Source organism: Littorina saxatilis, linkage group LG13 (assembly GCF_037325665.1).
Source record: "Littorina saxatilis isolate snail1 linkage group LG13, US_GU_Lsax_2.0, whole genome shotgun sequence".
In the NCBI taxonomy this organism is placed as follows: domain Eukaryota; kingdom Metazoa; phylum Mollusca; class Gastropoda; order Littorinimorpha; family Littorinidae; genus Littorina; species Littorina saxatilis.
In genome coordinates this window covers 1,557,107-1,577,882 of record NC_090257.1, presented here as the reverse complement: position 1 = coordinate 1,577,882, position 20,776 = coordinate 1,557,107, and the positions used below count along the sequence as shown (strand labels likewise).

The window sequence follows — 20,776 nt, the reverse complement described above, 5'->3', positions numbered from 1 at the left end:
TTTAAGACCTGGTTTTCACAGATTTTTGAGGTCTCAAAAAGGGGTGTTCCAGTGCAGTCAAAACTTCGCGAGTAGCTGGCCGCTTTTTCGGAAAGGTGCCACTGTAAAGTAATTATTATACTGACGTCCACGCAGAATGCGACAGTTGGCTTCCATAGACCTCAAAAAGCTGTTTAGTCCCACTGTGAAGTCAGTAATATTAATAACTGACGATAGTGACGTCTAGGGCGAATGTGACAGTTGGTTGAAGGAAAGCTGATGGTATCGGAACTCAAACCTTCGTAAGTAGCTGTTGTGCCTGTCAATCTTTGCAGTCTTTCGTGTAGGTCAGTCAAATAGGTATAGGTGTGTTTGAAACCAGACGCCGGGACGCTGAGGTCTTCGCCACGAGGCGGGATTGAGCTACACGGCTAAGATCCAAAACTGAACCGTGTTGAATCAAAGCAATACACCACTTCTAGCAGAAAAGAGCAAAGTCTGTCCTTGCTAAACAGTAGCAGAACAAAAGTTAATTATTTGTTGAACAAAACGACGCAGTCCGTGACTAAGTGAAAACAGGTCGGCCAGGAACTACGTCCCCCAAAACAGACCAGAAGATCTGCACTTGGCAAGGAAACAGGAAGAAAGACGTATAGCTACAAACAAAATACAAGAAGTTGACGAGAAAGCTGGACAATAGTTGAAAACCGGACAATTTCAAATCCTTATTCAAAATGGTGTGGAGTCGAGTGTCACTGCTGTGTTTTTTGCTGCACGTGCTCGTGCCAGAGTGTGAGATGACGGACGACCCCATCTCGGTGGACTGTGAACCGTTGTGTCAGTTCGAGCTGTTGGAAGAGAAGTGGTGTGCCCTTCAGAGGGGGTGCTATGAGCCGAGCATCAAGGATAACGATGCTCTCTTCATACAGGTAGGTTTCATTTTTGTGTACAGTGGAACCCTCTTTCAAGTCCTCCAACAATCCCACAAAGTCAGGTCTTAAAAGGAGGTTGTGAAATGGAGATACATTTACAGAGGTTCTGAAAAAAGCATTTTTTTTAAAAAGGGAAAGTTTTAAATCAGGGGTCTTAAAATGTGTGTGTGTGTGTGTGTGTGTGTGTGTGTAGGGGGGATCCACTGCAGCATATTCAAGTGACGTCACATACTGAAAGAGAATTGATAATTTTGGCATGCATTCAATTTGACGTTGGACCACGGAACTGATATTGCATTGTGCGTGCTGCGTATGTGTGTGTGTGTGTGTCCGTGAATGTTCCCGCACGCGAGTATTACGGCGTAAAAGTCAGTGTCACGGTCAAAGATCTGCACTATTTCATAAAATTAACAAAAATTAAAAATGGTGACGCACTGGAACGTTTTCACTTTTAACAAAACAATACATTCACAAATTAAAATTGTTAAAAGTTGAAAATAAAAACGTTCCATTCCAGCACGAGCCTTACCATTCTACACTACCTGTCATTAACAAAAATAGACAAATGCGTTTGAATTGAGTGTGTATATCTTTGTGATTAGGTCGTTCACTGTAAAACCAGTTGCTTGACTGGAAAGGCCATACGTTAAAGGCACAGTAAGCCTCCCGTAAACCATTACAGATACTGTCAGGCTTTTACACACAGTACAAACACCCCTTCGTTTAAACACTCACCGCTTGAGAACACCCTAGGTGTCCTACGTAAAGAGCGAGCAATTTTCAAATAATTAATTTTCGTGGACCCTCTGATCAGCAAATCAGGCGTCTCGTTTTGGCGCTAGAAGTAACTTTAAAAATCTAGATAATAAATTGACAGCTTGTGAGTGTGTAAATGAAAGAGTGGTTGTACTGTGTGTAACTTGAAAGCCTGACGGTATCTGTGATGGTTTACGGGAGGCTTACTGTGGCTTTGGGGATGTAGGCTCAGTCGGTAGCGCGCTGGATTTGTATGCAGTTGGCCGCTGTCAGCGTGAGTTCGTCCCCACGTTCGGCGAGAGATTTATTTCTCAGAGTCAACTTTGTGTGCAGACTCTCCTCGGTGTCCGAACACCCCCGTGTGTACACGCAAAGCACAAGACCAAGTGCGCACGAAAAAGATCCTGTAATCCATGTCAGAGTTCGGTGGGTTATAGAAACACGAAAATACCCAGCATGCTTCCTCCGAAAGCGGCGTATGGCTGCCTAAATGGCGGGGTAAAAACGGTCATACACGTAAAAGCCGTGGGAGTTTCAGCCCATGAACGAACAAACAAACTGTGGCTTTAATTCCCCTACCACATTCAACAAACAGATGCACTGATTTGTTAGCTGTTTTGTGAATGTGATAAATTCCTGTGTTCTGCTTTCTTTGTGTAGTGTTGGCAGCCGTGTTGGCGCAGCTCCACGAATTGCCTGTCTCTGTGCCGTGCTCAACACGCCACCATCAAGAGCAAGTGCAGTCAGTCGTGCGCCAGCAACAACGACAAGTTCTGTCCGGGATTCTGCTTTGCTTTAGAGATAGATCAACTTGTGCACGGGTGAGCTTATGACGGAAACTCATACTTATGATACTAATTTGCTCTAGAGTACACATGCTTTACAAATAGGCCAGGCCAGGGTGCAATTGCGTTATTTTAAAGGTGGTCGTCTACATTTTTGCTTTTTTTCAATAATCATATGGTTAGATTTCGATACAAAATTATGTCAAATGATGAATGAACCATGGGGAAAAAAGTTACATGTATATGTAAAAAAAGACGCGTCACCATTTATGTTTATTCATGAGAATGAGGTATCCTACCAAGCCATTGGCTGCTATTTTTGTGTCAGCAGTGACATCGCACTTCTGGAAAATCCCGGAACGATGAAGACGGGTAAACCCACGGACCAACATTAGAATGCAGGTCCGTGGGTAAACCCGTCTTCAGGCGCTGCGGCTGCACAAGCGCATGACGGGTATACCCGTCCTAAGGCAGTCAAGTGGATTAAACAATGTTTATTCATATTTACATGTTCAGGAAATGTACATCGACATAGGGTGAAGACAACAACCAGCCTATTTGGTTTAAGCGTGTTTTATTCATTTTCTTTGTACATACGATTTAGTCAAGAACAACATATATAACGATAACAAGCAGACTGCTTATGGACACGTTCTAAAAATGATAAGCAATACACATTCCGATTACAGAACATGGCAAACAAGTGATAACTTCAACACTTAACTTTCATAATATTTCATTAATATTTTATATAATTGAAAATGAAGAGAGAAAGAGAGAGAAATATATATATATATTTAAATATATCCCTTTTATTACACAAACCTCTTTGTTAAATTCACAGTAACCGCACAGACTAGTGTCACAACATCTTTACTTCTGACATCCAGTTTCGCAGAATCACATAACGTTCAAAACAAATATTGTCATAATTTGTTACAAGAATTACTTCATATTGCATAGAAGTGATAAGGTCACACGATTTCCTGTAAAACATTCCGGAACATTTCATGTGTTTACATACTTCCTCATCTTGACTGTGAGCCGCTCCGGGAGTGCAACTCTGAATTTCAATGTTTCATTCGTTTACTCCAGATTAAAAAGTTATTTCCCTTACCTGAGCAATTGTTGGAATGGGAAAGTCCGAAAATTATTTCAGTGTCAACCCTCCTTCCGCGGTGACAGTTCCCAGTGCATTAATCAAAAAAACAAAACTGCAACACCTGCATTATAGTTTGCAGCGAATATAATCTTTCCAAAAATACAGAAGAATGTCAAGGAACATGAACGACAAACGAAGGAAGCATCACACAATAACACATGTCCAGTTTGAACATAAACGACAAACGAAGGAAGCATTACTCAATAACACATGTCCAGTTTGAACATAAACGACAAACGAAGGAAGCATCACACAATAACACATGTCCAGTTTGAACATGAACGACAAACGAAGGAAGCATCACACAATAACACATGTCCAGTTTGAACATAAACGACAAACGAAGGAAGCATCACACAATAACACATGTCCAGTTTGAACATAAACGACAAACGAAGGAAGCATCACACAATAACACATGTCCAGTTTGAACATAAACGACAAAGGAAGGAAGCATCACACAATAACACATGTCCAGTTTGAACATAAACGACAAACAAAGGAAGCATCACACAATAACACATGTCCAGTTTGAACATAAACGACAAAGGAAGGAAGCATCACACAATAACACATGTCCAGTTTGAACATAAACGACAAACAAAGGAAGCATCACACAATAACACATGTCCAGTTTGAACATAAACGACAAACGAAGGAAGCATCACACAATAACACATGTCCAGTTTGAACATAAACGACAAACGAAGGAAGCATCACACAATAACACATGTCCAGTTTGAACATAAACGACAAACGAAGGAAGCATCACACAATAACACATGTCCAGTTTGAACATGAACGACAAAGGAAGGAAGCATCACTCTATAACACATGTCCAGTTTGAACATAAACGACAAACGAAGGAAGCATCACTCTATAACACATGTCCAGTTTGAACATAAACGACAAACGAAGGAAGCATCACTCTATAACACATGTCCAGTTTGAACATAAACGACAAACGAAGGAAGCATCACTCTATAACACATGTCCAGTTTGAACATAAACGACAAACGAAGGAAGCATCACTCTATAACACATGTCCAGTTTGAACATAAACGACAAACGAAGGAAGCATCACTCTATAACACATGTCCAGTTTGAACATAAACGACAAACGAAGGAAGCATCACACAATAACACATGTCCAGTTTGAACATGAACGACAAACGAAGGAAGCATCACTCTATAACACATGTCCAGTTTGAACATAAACGACAAACGAAGGAAGCATTACTCAATAACACATGTCCAGTTTGAACATAAACGACAAACGAAGGAAGCATCACACAATAACACATGTCCAGTTTGAACATAAACGACAAACGAAGGAAGCATCACACAATAACACATGTCCAGTTTGAACATAAACGACAAACGAAGGAAGCATCACACAATAACACATGTCCAGTTTGAACATGAACGACAAAGGAAGGAAGCATCACACAATAACACATGTCCAGTTTGAACATAAACGACAAACGAAGGAAGCATCACACAATAACACATGTCCAGTTTGAACATGAACGACAAACGAAGGAAGCATCACACAATAAGACATGTCCAGTTTGAACATAAACGACAAACGAAGGAAGCATCACACAATAACACATGTCCAGTTTGAACATGAACGACAAACAAAGGAAGCATCACACAATAACACATGTCCAGTTTGAACATAAACGACAAAGGAAGGAAGCATCACACAATAACACATGTCCAGTTTGAACATAAACGACAAAGGAAGGAAGCATCACACAATAACACATGTCCAGTTTGAACATAAACGACAAACGAAGGAAGCATCACACAATAACACATGTCCAGTTTGAACATGAACGACAAACGAAGGAAGCATCACACAATAACACATGTCCAGTTTGAACATAAACGACAAACGAAGGAAGCATCACACAATAACACATGTCCAGTTTGAACATAAACGACAAACGAAGGAAGCATCACACAATAACACATGTCCAGTTTGAACATGAACGACAAACGAAGGAAGCATCACACAATAACACATGTCCAGTTTGAACATGAACGACAAACGAAGGAAGCATCACACAATAACACATGTCCAGTTTGAACATGAACGACAAACGAAGGAAGCATTACTCAATAACACATGTCCAGTTTGAACATGAACGACAAACGAAGGAAGCATCACACAATAACACATGTCCAGTTTGAACATGAACGACAAACGAAGGAAGCATCACACAATAACACATGTCCAGTTTGAACATGAATATCTACTATTCCTTTCTATGCAACATGTAGAATGTTACTTTTTAGCAAATGGAATTAAAACAAAGTAGGATTTGTTTAACAGACGGTTGCCCACGATATCATTTACAGAGGTGCGAACGGTTCACCGGTGCTTCTCTCCAAAACGCTCAGGCTGTTGAACCATGGCACAGCATGAGATTGGAGAAGAAGCTACGGGGAGCTGAGCTAGCATCGTACACAACCCTGCAACTGGAATTGTGGGAGAATGCAATAAGAGACACGATTCATTATATCCACAGCAATTATCCCAGGCCTTGTAAATCTGGAATACATGCATGCAAGATATAGGCCTACCACATACCAAAAATACTAAGCCCCTGTGCTCCAGCGGCCCAACAGTCCCCAAAGTGACCATTCACAGCACTGACCCAAGACGACCCAGCCCTAGCCAACTCCAGGGCCAACAGTCCCCAAAGTGACCATTCACACCACTGACCCAAGACGACCCAGCTTGGTCCCTAGCCAACTCCAGGGCCAACAGTCCCCTAAGTGACCATTCACACCACTGACCCAAGACGACCCAGCTTGGTCCCTAGCCAACTCCAGGGCCAACAGTCCCCAAAGTGACCATTCACACCACTGACCCAAGACGACCCAGCTTGGTCCCTAGCCAACTCCAGGGCCAACAGTCCCCTAAGTGACCATTCACACCACTGACCCAAGACGACCCAGCTTGGTCCCTAGCCAACTCCAGGGCCAACAGTCCCCAAAGTGACCATTCACAGCACTGACCCAAGACGACCCAGCTAGGTCCCTAGCCAACTCCAGGGCCGGGATGCACGAGAAAGTTACCAAGCGGGTGGGAGCCAGCCGCGGTGTTGGATTGGTTGAAATGGAGATTTGTTGTGATTTGAACGATTCAGACACCGCGGTTTGTCCTCTCCCCATTGGGTGGCACCCACTTTCGGTTCGTGCAACCCTGCCCAGGTCTCCTCTTATCGTGGACAGAGCCGCCAGCCTTTCTGAACACACCCCCCCCCCTTATTTGTACCTTTCAAGGACTACTACAAGTGTGTAGTAGTCCTTGGTACCTTTGTATTTTGATGGGGTTTTTGTATTTCTTTTTTTTCTTCCATACAAAGCCTGGGTTTCCCCGCCTCACATGCCCCTATAATGGCTTTGCAGTGGGGGGCGTAAAACTTAAATTTCTCTCATGTTTCTAAATGTTGATTGTTTGTTTGTTGTTGTTGATACTGATTTAGGTTTTTCTTATGCTTGATGCTCATACTTGATAATTGCTTCGTTTTTTCTTCTTGTTTTGGTGTTGTGGTGTACGTACCCGTCACATGTGTGAACAGTTTCATAGTCTATGTAGGTTCTCATTTGCGTGCATCTGACCAGAAAGGATCGTCACATGTACATGCTATCCAAATGTCTTTTCTCAAAAGATGCAAGTAAAAGCTAGAACGCACGAACGTTTTTTTCTAATCCCTCTTTTCCACAACACACTCAGATTTGTAAAAAACAAAAAAACACGTTTATCAGTAGCTTCAATCCTCCCAATGTGTTCAAATCTCTGAACAATTCATGGCATCAGCAATAGGTATTTTTTCCAACATGAATGTAGCTTGCATTATTAATAAATCAAAATTTGTTGTTGTGGTTTTCTTTATTTGTTTGTTTGTATGTTTGTTTGTTTTGAGGTGTGTGTGGTTTGGTGTTGTGGTTATTGTGGTTTTTGTTCGTTTGTCTTTACAACGACGTCTTAGCGGCATTTGCAGAAGATCGATATTCTTCAACAAAGACTCATAAATTACTTGCAACTTAATATGTGTTTGTCTGTTCACTTAAAAAGACCGTTGGGTCGAACTATCTGTGAATGTATTGTTTTGTCAATAACAAACGTTCCAACAACCTACCTTTCTTGTTTTTTGATTCATAAATTACTTGTGCAGGGCGTCCAAGCAACCGGAAGTAGCGAATCCACCCGGCACACAAGAAGCAGACGACAAGAAAATCACCAAGCCTCAAACCACACCTCAAGGGCCTGCAGTCACAACGCCACCTAGTGGTGACGGTAAAGAAGGGGCAGCAACAGCCAGCAGCTCCGAGTGACTATTTGCCGGAAATGAGGACCGCCCTCCAAGTTCTGACGCGCCATTTGTCAAGCACAGCCCTGGATTGAGTTTAGTAGTTCACATTGTAATCGCCGTGTTGTACTGTGGATCATTACAAGTGATGCAGAGGTGAAGGGAAATGAAGATTCGTTTCTTGCGTTTGACACGAGTGATTTGTTTGTCAGTTTTTGAGTTAATGGCTTTCGCCGGTGTGAGTGTGTGTTTGTGTGTGCGGGTGTGTGTGTGTGTGTGTGTGCGCGTGTCATATCAAACCGATTCATTCATAAGCGTATAACCAGCGAGGAAAAGCCACTTGGTAATTAAATCGCGTAACGATGCGTCAGTCACTCAGTGAGAGAACGGTCCCTGATACTACGGCAAGCCGTTTGGGTCAGGAATTTAAGTGAATTTAAATGTATTTTAATTATCTAAGGTTAACATAAATTACTTCCGCTGCCTCAGTTTGCAAATTTAATCAATATGAACATGCGCCTAATAATTGAAAAGACACCTAATTCACGACTTGCGGGATCCTGTGACCTAGCATAATTAACAGACCCAAGGTAAAGGTTTCAGTGCTGGGCCGGGACAATGAAATTCCGGTGAGAAAACACGTGGACACTTTACTGGAATGACTGATCAGCACACATATTTTCCCTGTACGCTGAAACCCAGCTGCAGCTACTCACTTTCAAAAGTTAATCCATGCTTAGTTCTAATTCAAATAAAAAACAAGTCGCGTAAGGCGAAAATACAATATTTAGTCAAGTAGCTGTCAAAGTCACAGAATGAAACTGAACGCAATGCCATTTTACTCGTAGCATCGTCAGGCCACCGCTCATAGCAAAGGCAGTGAAATTGACAAGAAGAGCGGGGTAGTAGTTGCGCTAAGAAGGATAGCACGCTTTTCTGTACCTCTCTTTGTTTTAACTTTCTGAGCGTGTTTTTAATCCAAACATATCATATCTATATGTTTTTGGAATCAGGAACCGACAAGGAATAAGATGAAAGTGTTTTTAAATTGATTTGGACAATTTAATTTTGATAATAATTTTTATATATTTAATTTTCAGAGCTTGTTTTTAATCCGAATATAACATATTTATATGTTTTTGGAATCAGCAAATGATGGAGAATAAGATAAACGTAAATTTGGATCGTTTTATACATTTTTATTTTTTTTTTACAATTTTCCAATTTTTAATGACCAAAGTCATTAATTAATTTTTAAGCCACCAAGCTGAAATGCAATACCGAACCCCGGGCTTCGTCGAAGATTACTTGACCAAAATTTGAACCAATTTGGTTGAAAAATGAGGGCGTGACAGTGCCGCCTCAACTTTCACGAAAAGCCGGATATGACGTCATCAAAGACATTTATAAAAAAAATGAAAAAAACGTTCGGGGATTTCATACCCAGGAACTCTCATGTCAAATTTCATAAAGATCGGTCCAGTAGTTTAGTCTGAATCGCTCTACACACACACACACACACACACACACACGCACGCACGCACACACGCACGCACATACACCACGACCCTCGTTTCGATTCCCCCTCGATGTTAAAATATTTAGTCAAAACTTGACTAAATATAATGAAAAACAGCACCCTCACAATACACATATCACTTTGGCACCATGCTCTCTAACGCTCGGAGCACCATTATCTGGATCTTGCACCAGTCTAGCAGAACCATGCACTGTCACTCTGGCACTATCATTCTCACTCTGGCACCAGTCTGGGTTCATTATTCTCACTCTGGGGTCATCATCATTTTCACTCTGAAAACACTGTTCATACTCTGGCACCACCATTCTCATTCACACACACACACACACATACGCACGCACAAGCATACACACACGCATCTACATACACGTACGCACACATACACGCACACACACTCAGTGACATACACGCACACACACGTAAACACACATACGTTTGACGCTAGCACTCGTCCGGCCAAAGTAGGGAAAAACTCTTTGCTCTGACTCTGGCACCATCACTGTTACTCTGGCAACACCCTTTTCACTCTCGCGTTTCCACTATCATTTTGGCACCACCACACTCTGGCACTGGTCTCGCACCACCATTCTCAGTCTAGCATTACGCTCTTGGTACTGGTCTGGCACGGGTCTGGATCCACCATTTTCATTCGACTTATCCACGAACACACATGTAGGCCTATGCATATTCGTATCACGCTGGTACCAGTCGTGCAGCGGTCGAGACACACACGTACAGACACACAAACACACACAGAAATATTGACGGGAGTGGGATTCGAACCAACGACTTGGTAGTTGACAGTCTGCGTTTGAATACTGTCGCTCTTATCCCCGCGGCCACCCCGGCTGCTCGCTTGAAAGTCTGAGAAAAGTTAGTAAATACTAGCAGTCATGACCAACTTTGCCCGGGGTAGAGCCCTCAGGAATTTGTTCCAATGAACCATCACACAAGAGTTTTGTGAGTTATCTGTCAAAGAACCACGAATAAAAGAAAAATATGTGGTTAAACCAAAATCCAAAACAAACGTTTAAGAGAAATGAGTTACCTCCCTTGCTAATTCTTAAATAGAAATCTTTAGAACAATACAAATATTTGATGACCTCAAAATCATTTGGAGACATTTGCTACCCTCTCAGCGTGTCACCATAAAAGGCGGGGCGGGGATATAGCTCAGTCGGTAGCGCGCTGGATTTGTATCCAGTTGGCCGCTGTCAGCGTGAGTTCGTCCCCACGTTCGGCGAGAGATTTATTTCTCAGAGTCAACTTTGTGTGCAGACTCTCCTCGGTGTCCGAACACCCCCGTGTGTACACGCAAGCACAAGACCAAGTGCGCACGAAAAAGATCCTGTAATCCATGTCAGAGTTCGGTGGGTTATAGAAACACGAAAATACCCAGCATGCTTCCGCCTAAATGGCGGGATAAAAACGGTCATACACGTAAAATTCCACTTGTGCAAAAAAACACGTAGTGTACGTGGGAGTTTCAGCCCACGAACGCAGAAGAAGAAGACCATAAAAGGCTATTTTTATTAATTCATTAAGAAGCTTGCTGAAAATAACCTATAACTCGCCCTTGAGATTTAAAACAAAAAATCAAATAGTCTTCTTTTCGTGGTAGTTGATAATTTTACTTATTATCACTCTGTTTTTGTAGAGCTTTTTTAGTTTCCTGTTGTGCTTCAAATAATGCTCTCATCAACTAAAAACAGATAAATCTAAAGCATATTTGAATTTGTCTGACTTGCACACTAAGTTGTATCATGTTATGTTGAACAGGGCCGGACTAGGCTAAGAGAGGGGGGGTGGGGGGTTGCCAGTGGTGGGTACCAGGGGGATGTTCGCCCTGGCGGGGTCAAGGGGCAGAGCCCCTTGTGGGGGTGAGGGGGCGAAGCCCCCTGAAGCTGATGGGTAGGTCATATTCTGAGATAGGAAAATGGTCGCTCCTTGCATGAAACGGCATAAAATAAACAATAATAAAAAATGTTTTTAATAAGTGAGGTACATGTTAAGGCTGGGGGGGGGGGGGGGGTTGCGCAACCCCCATAACCCCCCCGCCGTAGTCCGGCCCTGTTGAAGTACATGTATAGGGGGCTCTTTACAGTGATTCGTGAAGGCCTCTTCACTGGTCCATATTGGGTGCCCAGGCTCCTAATATTGACCATTTGTGATTTGTTCTGTAGACCCTATCTAAATTTTCCTGAATGTCTATCAAAGCTAATTCATTCTACTTAGGCCTAACGGTTAACATAAGAGAGAAGGAAGAAAGAGAGAGAAAAAAGAAAACAAGCTAGTAATCAGCATGAAACAAAAAGTGGTCTATATTTAGGAGCCCTTCCTCTCCAGCGACCACAGACAGACACACACACTTGCATCCATTCTAATGTAGGCCTATATGAGATCAGGTCAGTATCATATTATCAGTCAGTTTTAACTGAGCGAATGTTCACTACAGAAAGAAAGAAAAACATGGATCAAACCGTTTTCTCGGAAGACGGCAGTGGGTGATATTTTTTCATGTCTCAATTTGAGAACCGATTAGCAGTCCTTTTCAATCCGTTTCTTTTTGACTGAGCTCAGCCGTAAACTCCATGTTTTCAAGATATCGCCGGCCGGTCGTAAGGAAGAAAGAGAGAGAAAAAAGAAAAAAAGATAAAGAAAGACAAAACCGAAATGAAGATATGAAGCAACTTTATTTTCAGTGTTCAGCCTTTTAAAATACACGACAAACCCTTTTGAACAAATGCCGCGAACATTGTTTCGGGTGCCTGTGGTATGGTGAGCAAGGCCACACAGCGAAGGGAAGAAAATACTAAACGGTCGTAGAATTTATACAGATAGTTTTTTTCTCCATATGTTTCTGAATATATTTTTTCGGATTCGCAGGCTTATCATACTCTGTCAAAATAGAAAATACTGTTCAACTGACATTTTTCTTCACCACATTAAATCTTCGTTTGGTTCCGATCCGTGTTTTTAGTGTTTGTTACCCAGGCGATGTTTCAAAATGGCGCTAGCAGGGATCAAGCTCGAGTCCGATTGCGGAGGGTTTGTTTCCAACTGTTTCCCTGTAAGGGGACTAAACAAACGTGATGCACTTGGAGGTTTGTCACTGCTATCATTTTCTGTTGCTTGAAAATGAATGTAACCGCACAAAAAGACAACGTTTATGTATCTAATGTCCTCTTGCCTTCTTTGGTTGTTTGTCTGTATGCCAGTGGTGTTTTTATGGAGATCAGTTACACACATCTGGTGTATGTTTACACCGCAGTACCTGGTCTGATTTTCCTTTTATACACAACGTTTGGGGTAAACTTGTTTTATTTAACACTCTTCAATCTTGTTTTATGATTTAATCAAATACTGGTGTTTTCTGTCGTCAATCCACTGTGTCTCCGAGTCAGAGATGTCATTTGTCAGGAGTTTTAAAATAGAGGTAAACTTACTGAGGTTATGAACAGAATATCTGAGAAAGCAAGGTCTCAGCAAGGGGAAGTCTTATATGGAAGGGTTGGGAGGGGGGGGGGGTACGAGGTGGGAGGGGGTTGCCCCAGTATAAAGTTCAGTGGTAGCTTAATTGAAGAAACACAGATCACATGTGCTCTTGTTCCAACAGGGGATGGAGCGTGGTTTGTGGCCCATAGGGCCGAGCAGCGGCGGCGTTTTAAGGCTGTGCTGTGTGCAAAGCCGCGCACTTATTCTCGTATACGAGAGGAGCGGAAACGAGCAGAGGATGAAGGAGTGGGGATGACGGCATCACAGTTTGAAGAAGCGGAGCAGGAAGAATCTGAGCAACCCGTGTTGGATGGCTATTTTTTGGTAAGATTCCTGTTGATTGCTTTTGGGTTTAATAGGGATGGGTCCCCCGAAAGTGGTGTATGGCTGCCTAAATGGCGGAATAAAAACGGTCATATACGTAAAAACCAACATTTGTGCATAAAATACGTGTGCATGTGGGAGTTAAAGCCCATGAACGCAGAAGAAGAAGAATGGGAATGGTGGAAGTTGGGTGGGGGCAATCCTGGTGGTAGTTGTTTGATTCAATGATTGTTGTTTTTGCGTGCTGATGCCTCCTCTTTTTCCTTTTTTCCTCCTCCTCTTCCTCCTCCTCCTCCTCATCATCATCATCATCATCATCATCATCATCATCATCATCATCATCTCTTTTCTTCTTACCTTCTCCTCCCCCTCTTTCTCCCTTCTCCTTTTTCTTGGAGATATTTTAAAATCTGCAAAACAGCCATTGTTGTTCTTACATGAACGATGGATGGGTGGATTGATGGATGGATGGGTGGGTGATTGGGTGGGTGGATGGATTAATGGATTAAAGGAGTGACCTACAATGTTTTATTGCTGTGCACCAACACTATGTAATTTTCCATGTTTGAGTTATTAAAGTTAATCTGAGTTGACTTGACAAATGATGAAGATGTTGATAATGCTTACTGGTGCTGGTACTTTCAGATGAAGATGTTGATGATGCTTACTGGTGCTGGTACTTTCAGATGAAGCACTGCTGTATAGAAGACCCCGCTGACCTTTGCTCTGTCAACATTGCCAGTCTGGAGCTGTCCGAGGTGAAGGAGGAAGACTTTGAAATCTTTGACAATGTCGCCTACATTAACGCTGGAGAAAACTACCTGCCGTTTGGTGAGTAGATATGTAGATAGGTTTCACTTAGCGCAGGGATGCATTGGGATAGAAATTTTAAAAGCTTACTCTACGGATAGGGGGGGGGGGGGGGTTGGGGGGGGGGATAGGCAGAGAAGATAGGTCAGGCAGCCACCTGACTCAAGATCTGAGAAATTTCTATAATTTTGTCTTGTAAAAAGGTGGCTGTTTAATGCGATTTATACGCTCAGATACTTCTCTTTCAGATTGACTAAAAAGGATCTGCTTACAAATCCTAACCCTCACTACCAGTACCAACAAAGTGTGTTTTGTCTATTGAAGGCTTTGGTGGGATTGTCTATTGAAGGCTTTGGTGGGATTGTCTATTGAAGGCTTTGGTGGGATTGTCTATTGAAGGCTTTGGTGGGATTGTCTATTGAAGGCTTTGGTGGGATTGTCTATTGAAGGCTTTGGTGGGATTGTCTATTGAAGGCTTTGGTGGGATTGTCTTAAGGCAGAGTGATTGCAATTTTAAGACAAATCTGCTGAGGCAAAAGAGGAAAAAAAAGTAATTTTTCAAAATTTGAACGCTCTAATGTCGGCAGCGTTTGTGTGTGTGTGTGTCTGCATGCAACAACGCAAGATAATGTGCGACCATTACTATATTGCAGAGGCTTTCCGTGGATTCCCTTCCCTAAGAGAACTGGAGATGCCGCTAAATGGTCTTCGGAGTTTAAAGTTTCAAATGACAGACTTTCCTACTCTTGAGGTAAGCATTACAACTAAATGTGACCCTCCACCACGAAATGAGTCGCATGTCACCTCGCGCGGTTCTGCGCTAGACTTGATATAAGTCCGGAGAGTGTATGGTAACAGCGTGAGGGTCACCTTAGTCACAGGCTTATAACTCAAACAGTTTTTGCTCTTTTCTAAAACGGGTTTCACCACTGGATAGAGCATAACAAACTCTTTAGGAAAATGAAAAATATGAAAATCATGCAAAGGTGACATGCGACTCATGCCGTGGTGGAGGGTCACATATGTGCATTTGATCTTGTTCAAACAAAACAAAATTGTTGTTGAGAAATTTGTACCTGTTGCCTGATGAGGATTTTGCCACAATACATTATGTATCGAAACGGTTAAGTAAATTTAGCTGCAATCACTGTCAATCTTAATAATAATAATAATGCAAACTTTTATAGCGCTATTCTAGAAAAATGTCTACTCTTAGCGCTTTACAATACATACATCGACCAAGCATACTATACACGCACAGGCAAAGAAACCGACCAAACATAACCAACAAACTATACATGCACAGGCAAAGAAAACGACCAAACATACAATACACGCACAGGCAAAGATAACGACCAAACATAAACAAACATACTATGACCAAACATAACCAACATACTATACGCGCGCAGGCAAAGAGAACAATCAGCACATGTAATAATTACTGACAACTAATAATGCAGGCATACAATGACAATCCAATACACAGCCTAGGCACAAGAACCACAATAGGCTTCTGTATAAAAACGTGTCAACAATACTATTTACACACACACAAACAGTGCTGACACAAAGCGCAGAAAATATATATACACGTTATTTTAGGCACTAGGTAGGGGGTGATGTGGGGCGGGATGGGGTGGGTGGGGAGATGCTGGAGGGGAAATCACTTGCGCTGAAAGAGGTGTGTTTTGAGATTTGTCTTGAATGTAGTGAGAGAATCTGTGTGTCTGAGAGGCAGAGGTAATCTATTCCAGGTCACAGGGGCTTGATAGGCGAAGGACCTCTCGCCACATGTCTTGTGTTGGGTATTGTTTCAGCAACCTGACTTTTAACATAACACAGTTAATGAACTTTGATGTACAATCATTTGGGAAGCTCAAAATCTCAAGTTTATTCAAAGTAAAGTAGAGTATGACTGAAGGGGAGACTGAAGAATTTTGAAATCGCCAACGTCCTAAAATCAAGAATTAAAAAAACCAAGAATGATAAGGTAATGGAACGTACTATTTTTTGTTTGCCAATCAAACATGCTTTTAGCTTAAAATGACCATTCCTTTTTTTTATAAGGAAGAATCTTATGTATGATGAAACTGATAACTTCACAAAACATATACATTTGGCATCAAATGCCCTGCTTTGGGGGAGAGTTTTATTCAACAGTTTCCTCATGTCAGGTTCTGGAGTTGTCCTACAACAATCTTTCCCATGACGACATTCTGAAGCTGGGCTTGCTTCCCAGGCTGCGAGTGCTTCACCTGACTGGCAACAACTTCAGTACCTTGCCGCCCGACATGTCCCTCCCATACATATCTTCTGACAGGTATGTTTAAAGGTGTTTCTAAATTACAGTACAGCGAATATGTCCATTGAACCTTTTAAGGTCCAATTCGTTGGAAAACTTTTCAAGATGGCGCCTTATGTGTACAACAGCGTTGTTGCTTTTCTTTAAGGCAAGGCAATTTTTGAAAGAACTAACATATGATTGACTCTCAGGGATGAAAATCTCCACCAGGAATGCAGGGATTTCTGAATAAAGACAAGATTTCCTTATAGATTTTATTATTTTGTCAAATCCACAAGGCTAACACTCATGTACAAACATCGGGGGAAAGTCTGATCCATTTGTCCTCTAAGCAGGTACGTCTTTCTGGTTTTGAACAGTCGCAACTTCTATTCCTGATTCTGACAGACTTTTATCAGCTTCAGGCCTGAAAGTGGCGAGTATTTTACTTGCCATGGCGAGTAGAAACATGTAAATGGCGAGTACATATGTGAATCTACTCGCCAAATGCGAGTAAAGTTGCTGAAACAAATGGTTGGTTTGGTGAGTAAAATTTGCTCTCTGGCTAGTAAATTATGAGAAGTACTACCCAAAGGCCAGTGCCCCATTTTGTGGACTTTCAGCGGTGAGCTTGTAAATTTAGTTTTTGTTTCGTTTGACTCATTGTGAAATTTCTTCCTCCTTTTTGATCTGCCTCTCTCTCTCTCTCTCTCTCTCTCTCTCTCTCTCTCTCTCTCTCTCTCTCTCTCTCTCTCTCTCTCAGGCGTGCTCCTTCACAAAATACTTTCCGGCCGTGCACCACGAACTTTCGTTGCAAACTTTAAAGTCAAACCAAACCGAAAGTTTAACGTCCCAATTCCAAGGATAGATCTCTTCAAATCAAGCTTAGCCTATTCTGGTAGCGTCCTGTGGAATTCTCTCCCGGAATTTGTGAGAGTCCCAATGAGTCTCAATACTTTCAAAAAACACCTTTCACTGTATTTAATGTTAAATTACGAAAAATCACAGTGATGGAAGACTTCGTTTGGTTATATTTTCATTTGTCCAAAGCATCAGTGTTCATTATATCCACACAAAAACACTCAAATTAATAACACATTTACTCATGCATGTGTATTCAGCATTGTTTTCACTACGTTACATATACGACGCTTTATATTTGTGTATAATATGTAATGTGTAAATATTCATATGTTGTTGTTTTTCTCTACCTTTTTTTCTACGTTAATATCCGTGTAAATATGTGATTAGATTAGTCCCCTCTCTGGGCGAGGGCTGGTTGAAAAAAAGCTCGTTGTATTGCTTATGCCACAACCCTCGAAAAATAAAATTTGATTTGATTTGATTTGATTTGATCTCTCTCTCTCTCTCTCTCTCTCTCTCTCTCTCTCTCTCTCTCTCTCTCTCTCTCTCTCTCTCTCTCTCTCTCTCTCTCTCTCTCTCTCTCTCTTTCTCTGATGATGATGATTTTGTGAGCTATGGTAATCTGCTTTGCAGGAAAATCCGGCGCCAGCGGTTTGCCAAGTTAGAAGTGCTGTTGCTGGATGACAACAAGCTGTCTGATATCAGCGTCTTTGCTGCTTTGGCTGGTGTGCCAAAGTGAGTCTCGAGATCTGTGTTTGTGTGTGTGTGGGGGGGTGTACTATATTTGTGTGTGTGTGTGTGGGGGGGGTGTACTATATTTGTGTGTGTGGGGGGGTGTGCTATATTTGTGTGTGTGTGGGGGGTGTACTATATTTGTGTGTGTGTGGGGGGTGTACTATATTTGTGTGTGTGTGTGTGGGGGGGTGTACTATATTTGTGTGTGTGTGTGGGGGGGTGTACTATATTTGTGTGTGTGTGTGTGGGGGGGGTGTACTATATTTGTGTGTGTGTGTGGGGGGGGGTACTATATTTGTGTGTGTGTGTGTGGGGGGGGGTACTATATTTGTGTGTGTGTGTGTGGGGGGTGTACTATATTTGTGAGTCTGTCTTCTTTTGCATGGTGATGAATGTGGACTTGTATGTAAGCATCTGCGTTAAAAATTGTGTATATGTATACATCAGTCTGTGTTTCAGTATGTGCATGTTTGAGAACAAGAGTGAGCTGCAATTGCATTGGTGTTATGGCATTGGTGTTATGGCATTGGTGTTATGGCATTGGTGTTATGGCATTGGTGTTATGGCATTGGTGTTATGGCATTGGTATTATGGCATTGGTGTTATGGCATTGGTGTTATGGCATTGGTGTTATGGCATTGGTGTTATGGCATTGGTGTTATGGCATTGGTATTATGGCATTGGTATTATGGCATTGGTGTTATGGCATTGGTGTTATGGCATTGGTGTTATGGCATTGGTGTTATGGCATTGGTGTTATGGCATTGGTGTTATGGCATTGGTGTTATGGCATTGGTGTTATGGCATTGGTGTTGTGGCATTGGTGTTGTGGCATTGGTGTTATGGCATTGGTGTTATGGCATTGGTGTTGTGGCATTGGTGTTGTGGCATTGGTGTTATGGCATTGGTGTTATGGCATTGGTGTTATGGCATTGGTATTATGGCATTGGTGTTATGGCATTGGTATTATGGCATTGGTGTTATGGCATTGGTATTATGGCATTGGTGTTATGGCATTGGTGTTATGGCATTGGTGTTATGGCATTGGTGTTATGGCATTGGTGTTATGGCATTGGTGTTATGGCATTGGTGTTATGGCATTGGTGTTATGGCATTGGTGTTATGGCATTGGTGTTATGGCATTGAGTTCTTCACGATTGTTGGCTTATATTCCTTTTCAAATATCGGTGAACGTGGCTTATATTGCTTTTCAAACATCAGTGAACGTGGCTTATATTCCTTTTCAGACTTCGCCACATCAACATGGAGAAGAACAAAATCTTCTGCATCCCACAGCTCAAGTGTGTGGAAGGTCGTGTGGTGACCCACGACAGCTCGCCGCCAAAACGACCTGAAAGCGGCAGACGCAGCGCAAGACGATCGAAATCCAGACAGTCCGGGTTGCTTAGCGCCAGAAAGGAGGCAGAGGAGCAACTGAAGCAGCAACCGGCAGAACATGTCGGACATCCTTCCTCCCTCGTGGAGGGTGAAGTCACAGAGAACAAGGAGTCTCAGAATGATGCTGATCTTACCGGTAAGTTGTACTGTTGAACCTGTCTGTAAGGACCACCAAAAGGGCTGACCAAGGGCTGACCAAGGGCTGACCAAAAGGGGTGATTGTAGACAGGTGTATTATATAACATTAAACTCGTTGGGGATCTTTGGGGATGGTCGTGGGCGAATGGTCGTTATCGAGAGGTTGTTGCCAGGGCCGGTTTGACGGGCAAACATTTATTTCATCTGATATGGTTTAAAAAGGTATTTCTTTTAATATTATTATGTGTTGATGAGCCTGAATGTGTGTGCCTAGACACCACCTCCCCCTAGCCTCTCCCTTCAAAGGCTGGACTTAATCATTTCTTACCAAAATGTGCACAAATATTTTGTATAATTTATACTTTTTTATTTTCCCCCATAATTTGCATGAATCTGATATTGCTGCTTATATGAGTATCACAGTTTTAACATAAATATTATCTAGTGTTATTTTCTGTCTTTTTTCTTGTGTTTCCTTTTTGTTGCCTTTTTGTGTGTAATTATTAGTTTGCATATGTGACCCTCCACCACGGTATGAGTCGCATGTCACCTTTGCATGATTTTCATATTTTTACAATTTCCTGAAGAGTTTTTTATGCTCTATCCAGTGGTGAAACCCGTTTTGGAAAAGAGCGAAAAATGTTTGAGTTATAAGCCTGTGACTAAGGTGACCCTCACACTGTTACCAGACACTCCCCGGACTTATATCAAGCCTAGCGCAGAACCGCGCGAGGTGACATGCGACTCATTTCGTGGTGGAGGGTCACATATGTTCAACACAGCACATATTCTGGCATTCTTGACAAAAATAATTGAAAAGACTTGCTGTGAACACTGTTGATTTGCATTTTCTGTGTTGATGTGATATTTCTTGATGCTCTTGTTTTGCCCTGTGTAGGAGAGAGTGAGCCCAGTAAGTTTGTCCTGTGGGTTTTGGGAGCAGTCATAACATAATTGTCCTGTAGAGGACCTTGCGCCAGTGTGGGTTTTGGGAGCAGTCATAACATAATTGTCCTGTAGAGGACCTTGCGCCAGTGTGGGTTTTGGGAGCAGTCATAACATAATTGTCCTGTAGAGGACCTTGCGCCAGTGTGGGTTTTGGGAGCAGTCATAACATAATTGTCCTGTAGAGGACCTTGCGCCAGTGTGGGTTTTGGGAGCAGTCATAACATAATTGTCCTGTAGAGGACCTTGCGCCAGTGTGGGTTTTGGGAGCAGTCATAACATAATTGCTAGCAGTGTGCAG

General features: G+C 42.2%; 2 protein-coding genes across 3 annotated transcripts in view; both read left to right on the top strand.

Moving 5' to 3' along the window:
- Positions 1-220: 220 nt before the first annotated feature.
- Positions 221-8,113, top strand: LOC138946239 (uncharacterized). The gene is made up of 3 exons (XM_070317772.1): positions 221-908; positions 2,328-2,488; positions 7,808-8,113. The coding sequence occupies exons 1-3, from the start codon at positions 714-716 to the stop codon at positions 7,965-7,967; spliced, it is 516 nt and encodes a 171-aa protein (XP_070173873.1). The 5' UTR covers positions 221-713; the 3' UTR covers positions 7,968-8,113.
- Positions 8,114-12,484: 4,371 nt separating this feature from the next.
- The window catches only part of LOC138946236 (X-ray radiation resistance-associated protein 1-like), a 26,088-nt gene continuing 17,796 nt past the window's right edge, over positions 12,485-20,776 (top strand). For both annotated transcript variants that reach the window (XM_070317766.1, XM_070317767.1), the window contains exons 1-7: positions 12,485-12,586; positions 13,099-13,301; positions 13,988-14,132; positions 14,765-14,862; positions 16,289-16,434; positions 17,893-17,994; positions 19,242-19,528. In XM_070317766.1, the coding sequence (XP_070173867.1) occupies positions 12,490-12,586; positions 13,099-13,301; positions 13,988-14,132; positions 14,765-14,862; positions 16,289-16,434; positions 17,893-17,994; positions 19,242-19,528 (1,078 nt within the window). In that variant the 5' untranslated portion in view covers positions 12,485-12,489. The remainder of the gene's footprint in view (positions 12,587-13,098; positions 13,302-13,987; positions 14,133-14,764; positions 14,863-16,288; positions 16,435-17,892; positions 17,995-19,241; positions 19,529-20,776) is intronic.

What these genes read in the sequence shown, in the direction of transcription:
- LOC138946239 (XM_070317772.1), top strand. Translation starts at nt 714, where the DNA reads ATGGTGTGGAGTCGAGTGTCACTGCTGTGTTTTTTGCTGCACGTGCTC. An exon ending in ACGATGCTCTCTTCATACAG is followed by an intron (nt 909 to 2,327) that starts GTAGGTTTCATT and finishes TTCTTTGTGTAG; the next exon opens with TGTTGGCAGCCGTGTTGGCG. An exon ending in ATAGATCAACTTGTGCACGG is followed by an intron (nt 2,489 to 7,807) that starts GTGAGCTTATGA and finishes TTACTTGTGCAG; the next exon opens with GGCGTCCAAGCAACCGGAAG.